The sequence below is a fragment of the Camellia sinensis genome, chromosome 15, assembly GCF_055761805.1.
Source record: "Camellia sinensis isolate YWXY chromosome 15, ASM5576180v1, whole genome shotgun sequence".
Lineage (NCBI taxonomy): Eukaryota > Viridiplantae > Streptophyta > Magnoliopsida > Ericales > Theaceae > Camellia > Camellia sinensis.
The window spans coordinates 120,741,269-120,746,972 of record NC_138975.1 but is presented as its reverse complement, the minus strand read 5'-3'; the positions used below and the strand labels follow the sequence as shown (position 1 = coordinate 120,746,972).

General features: G+C 34.7%; 1 protein-coding gene across 2 annotated transcripts; it reads right to left on the bottom strand.

The window, feature by feature from the left end:
- Positions 1–36: 36 nt before the first annotated feature.
- HSP101 (heat shock protein 101) lies at positions 37–4,465 on the bottom strand. Of its 2 annotated transcripts, none has more exons than XM_028256476.2 (6): positions 4,256–4,465; positions 2,211–3,378; positions 1,281–2,085; positions 904–1,183; positions 592–789; positions 37–503 (listed from the first exon to the last, which is right to left on the bottom strand). In XM_028256476.2, exons 2-6 carry the CDS (start codon positions 3,361–3,363, stop codon positions 207–209), a joined length of 2,733 nt encoding a protein of 910 aa, XP_028112277.1. In that variant the 5' UTR covers positions 3,364–3,378; positions 4,256–4,465; the 3' UTR covers positions 37–206. The 2 variants fall into 2 exon arrangements, with proteins under 2 accessions (XP_028112277.1, XP_028112278.1); XM_028256477.2 differs by having other exon boundaries at positions 2,211–3,391; positions 4,256–4,425.
- Positions 4,466–5,704: the final 1,239 nt, after the last annotated feature.

Below are 5,704 nucleotides of genomic sequence, written 5' to 3'. Positions count from 1 at the left end.
AACATCAAAAATAAACAAAGAAAAGGACCAATAATATGATCTTAAGAAAGGGGAAATTTCATTCACCACCCAACACTAGAAACATCAAAACATCAATACCATACAATCCAAAGCCAAAAAGAACTCTACAAACCATCTTCTTCAACTTTTCCAATCATCCAAACACTTACCCCCCCACATATTTCATGTTATCTTGAACAAACAATTCACTCGTCCATTTCATCATCCTCATCAATTTCTTCAATCTTCATTTTCTTCACAGCCTGCGCTGCATCACTCCTCGGCCCATTAGGAATTTGAATTAGTATGTCCGACTTTTGCCCCGTTGTAGCATTGACTAGTCCCCCATTTCTCTCAACCCGATATACCAATTCTTTCCCGTTGTACGAAACATCTATATAAACAGTTGAATTCTCATCAATCTCCTCTTTAACCAACATTTTTGATAGCTCGGTGACGACCCTCTTCTCCAACCATCTCCTAATCGGTCTTGCACCATAAACCTAAAAATAAAGGATTGTTGAAATTTAGTAACAATGCAAGTGCAAGTAATCAAAATATGTAAACCTGAAGCGATTTCAGGTTACTTACCGGATCATAACTTTCAGCCAATATAACATCCAATGCTCCTTCAGTCACACCTAAAGCAATTCCACGTTCCGCGAGACGCTTTGCTACGTCTTTCAATTGAAGTCTAGCAACCTTCGTCAGTTGATCGTGCGATAGCGGATCAAACACTACAAGCTCATCTAAACGGTTGAGCAACTCGGGTTTAAAGTGCTTCCTCACCTATCAATTCCCAAAACACAAGTCATATACCAATTTCATAAAAGGTCTATCATGAATGAAACAAAATGTAAAATAGTTTATTTTTTGAAGAGTTCAATCTGTTTGATTGTTTACCTCTTGCATCACCATTTCTCGAGCACTCTCCATAGTACACTTGCCCATTAATCCTTTTAAGAGATACTCTGCTCCGAGGTTGGAAGTCATGATGATCACTGTGTTGGTGAAATCAACTGTTCGGCCTTGGCTGTCAGTTAACCTTCCATCATCCAAAACTTGAAGCAAGGTATTGAAAACAGAAGGGTGTGCTTTCTCTACTTCATCGAAAAGTACGACACTATATGGCCGCCGCCTCACAGCTTCTGTGAGTTGTCCACCTTCCTCATGCCCAACATAGCTGAAATCATAAGCATATATAGCAGTAAGTAATCATTCCTTTTAATCTCATATCAGATACTAAAACAAACACAAAATGTTGAACATAGAGCACTTACCCTGGTGGAGCACCAATTAATCGAGCCACTGAATGTTGCTCCATGTACTCAGACATGTCAATACGAATCAATAGATTTTCATCATCAAACAGTTGTTCTGCAAGAGCCTTAGCAAGCTCGGTTTTCCCAACACCCGTTGGACCCAAGAAGAGGAACGAACCAGTTGGCTGCTGTGGCCTTCCTAACCCGGCCCTCGACCTTAATACAGCTTCAGCAACTGCACTGACAGCTTGATCTTGTCCCACCACTCTTGTATGCAACCTATCAGCAAGGCCAATCAACCTTTCTTTGTCATTCTGGCCAAGCCTTGTAACAGGTATGCCAGTCCAACGGCTTACGACTTCTGCAATCTGATCTGGTCCAACAGTCTCTGTCAACATTAAATTTTCTTCTGAACTCCCTTCAAGCCTTGCTATTGCAGTCTCCACTTCTTGAATTGCTCCATATCTCAAATCCGCAACTCTAGCTAAATCATATCGCCTTTCAGCTTCCTGTATTGAATACAAGAGCTCCTCTCGCTTCTGTTTGAGTCGGCGAAGTTCATCAACCCTTTCCTTCTCCTTCTTGTACTTCATCACCAGAGGTTGAAGTTTGTCCCTTAAATCATCAAGCTCTTTCTTCACTTCAAGAAGCCGAGCTTTACTAGCCTTGTCTTTCTCCTTCTCAAGAGCATGGAGTTCAACTTCTAACTGAAGTCTTTTCCTTTCAAGATTATCAATCTCTTCCGGTTGACTATCAAGCTGGACCCGAACATTGGCACATGCTTCATCAACGAGGTCAATCGCCTTGTCTGGCAAGTGACGGCCTAACCAAAAGCAAGAAAATGCATACGAATCAATAATTTGAATTCCAACACCAAAATGAAGTAATAATAAAGGACAACATAACCACATTATTAAACTAGAAATTATGATGACAATTTCTATATACCAGTAATATAACGAGCAGATAGTTGTGCAGCAACCACAAGAGCTCGATCCTGAATTCGAACACCATGGTGTCCTTCATACTTTTCCTTCAACCCTCGAAGAATACTAACTGTATCAGGAACACTTGGTTCAGCCACATAAACTTGTTGAAACCGCCTCTCAAAAGCCGCATCTTTCTCCACATATTTCCTATACTCCTCGAGAGTTGTTGCACCAATGCATCTGAGTTGGCCTCTAGCAAGCATGGGCTTGAGGAGGTTAGCAGCATCCATCGACCCCTCTGTTCGACCAGCACCCAAAACAAGGTGAATTTCATCAATAAAAAGAATCACCTTTCCTTCTGCCTCTTCTACTTCCTTCAAAACTGCTTTCAATCTTTCCTCAAACTCTCCTCTATACTTGGCTCCAGCAATTAATGCACCCATATCCAATGCTATAAGTCTCACATCAGCAAGATTACTAGGAACATCTCCACGAACAATCCTTTGGGCTAAGCCTTCAACCACTGCAGTTTTACCCACGCCCGGCTCACCAATAAGAACCGGGTTGTTCTTGGTTCTTCTTGATAAAATTCTAACAACCCTCCGAATCTCTTCATCCCTGCCAATAACCGGGTCAAGCTTTCCGGCCTGCTCTACAAGGTCCCGGCCATAAGTCTTCAGAGCTTGAAAATTAGTATCCCCTGAGGCACTTTCCACCTTTCTTCCTTCCTTTCCACGAAGCTTGTCAACCTCCGATTTCACCCTTGAAGTACTGATTCCTGCTTCTTTGAGAAGATCACCAATTTGGGAATCTTCCAAAAGGCCAAGGATCAATTGATCAACTGCTAAATGGGTGTCGCCTCGGGACTTTTGTGATGATTGAGCCCTTCTTAGCACCTTAATGAGCGTAGTGCTTGCGGGGATTTCATCAGGGGGAGGGGTTTGGGAGGGGAGTTTTTTCAATGCCTGATTGAAGACCCTCTCAACTGAGTTTGCACCTTCGTCGCTACCGCAAGCATTGACAATTGCTTGTCGAAAAATACCATTGGGATCAGAAATCAAAGTCAAAGCTATATGGAGAGGTGTAAATTGTGGATGACCGGCATTCATAGCCAATTCATGAGCCCCAGCAAGGGCCTCATTTGTCTTGTGTGTGAATTTGTCAGGATTCATGGTTGGTACTTAAACCTGAAACAGAAAACTGTAATTAGGTACATAATTCAGTACCATCCATGCCATTTCCCAATTCAGTTGAAGATCATAATACAACCATCATAGTATTGAAAATTGAAAAAACACCCAAAAATCAATTATGAGTAAAAATCTATTAGATCCCTACATTATACAGTAAATCAGGCAGCCATTTCAGTTCCAGAGCTGAAATCAATAAGAAAACAAGAGCTGAAAAGTTTGGTGGCAAAAAAAAAAAAAAAGAGCATAATTTGATAAACAGAGTAGCAAAAGCAGAGTCACAATTTTTATGGACAATGTTATGTTTTTACATTTTGTGGAGATTCAACAATTAGTACTACAAATTAAGGACTTGGTTTTTGGATATAAGACTGACAACTCAAAAATAATAAAATCAAAATCTTGCAACTAATTACTCTCAGTTTTAACACATGCAAATTTTTACCAAAACAGAAGACCAAATTCTGACAAAAATATGAACTTGAACATTCAAAATTAGCACCAAAAGTCACAAACCCAATTAAATTCGCCGATCAAAACCACTAAAGCTGTGTTGGGATCATAGATTTGAGTAGAAATTTACGATGGAAAAGTAAAAAGACAAAAAAAAAGAACAAGAAAAAAGAAAGAAAAGTGGCAAAATCAGTGTGAATTACATTCAAAACACTATCAATACTCAAGTAAAAAATAAAAATAAAATTAAAGAGACAGTTTTCTTGTAATCTGATAGGAGAATAGCACATTCACGAGAACACACCACCCAAATTGAAAAAATAAATAAATAAATAAATTTGCAAATAGAAATATTTTTTGATGATATAGGTACATATTTGTGTGTGAAAATAGAGAGAGAAAGATGAGATTTTTCACTAACCTTTTGGCGAATGAGACGATTGAGTACACTGAAGCTTGACGAATCGGTGAATTTGGGTTTGACTATATTCGATTGTGTGTGAATTGTGTTGGTTGTTGTGATGATTCTGTCTTCTCTTCTGCTTGGTAATGATATAGGAGGAGAAGCGAAACCTCTGGAATTTTGAAGATAGAACTAGAAACTCCTAGACTCTCTATTTAATGGACACCTGTTTTTTTTTTTAATTTGTTTATTTATTTTTATTATTACTTTTTTTAAAAAAATTTATTTTTAAAAATATATTTATCTTATTTGGAAAAGTGAGATGCTACTGGATTAAGCTAGACAATTCTATTCCCACTCTCCAATCAAGCGATTGTATCACACTCTACAAAGATGGTAATATATATTTTTTAATAAATTGATAATATAAAAACAAAAAAAATTATTCATTATCTATCTATATCATATATTAAGAAAAATGAGTTTCTAACAAGAAGAATATTATAAAGTTCAAAATCCTTATACTATTTTTTTAGAATTATTATTTTTTAAATAATTAAAAAATCTTCTATTGATTAGTTTTTATTGAATTATTAAAAAAAAAAATCTTATTATACATTGGCATTGTTTGAGAAGTAATTTTTTTGGTTTTTTTCGCTAAAAGACAAATTGGTTACAAAAATAAAAAAAAATCAAATCTAAACAAAATATCACATCAAATTTCATAATTATTTTATTTTTTCTCTCACAAACATTACATCCAACCACAAAAAAACTCAACTATCTTCCCAAACACAAAAAAAAAAAAAATCTCTAATAATATCCTACAACTAAAAAAACCTACAAAAAAACTCATTTCCCAAACGTTGATTTACAAATTTCAAAAAGAAACTTAATTAATCTATTTAAAAATTTGAAAAATAAAATTAACTAATTAGTTTTAAAATTTAAATTTTTATACCACTAAAAAATAGAAATTAATTCACATCTTTTATAAATTTTTTCTCATGATGTTTAATTTTTTTCAATAATTAAAAAATTTTCTATTGATTAGCTTTTATTGAATCATTTTTAAAAAAATCTTATTATGCCTTAATTTACATATTTCAAAAGGAAAGTTAATAAATCAAATTAAAAATTTAAACTTAGAATTTGAAAAGGAAACTTAACTAAGCAGTTTTAAAAATTAAATTTTGTACCACTAAAATATATTAATCAATTCACATATTTCATAAATTTTTTCTCTTGATGTTTAAGTTTTTAAATAATTAAAAAATCTTCTATTGATTAGTTTTTATTGAATTATTTTAAAAAAATCTTATTATGCCTTAATTTACACATTTCAAAAAGAAAGTTAATTAATTCATTTAAAGATTTGAAAATAAAAATTAACTAATCAATTTTAAAATTTAAATTTTTGCACCATTAAAATATACGATTCAATTCACATCTTCTATAGATTTTTTC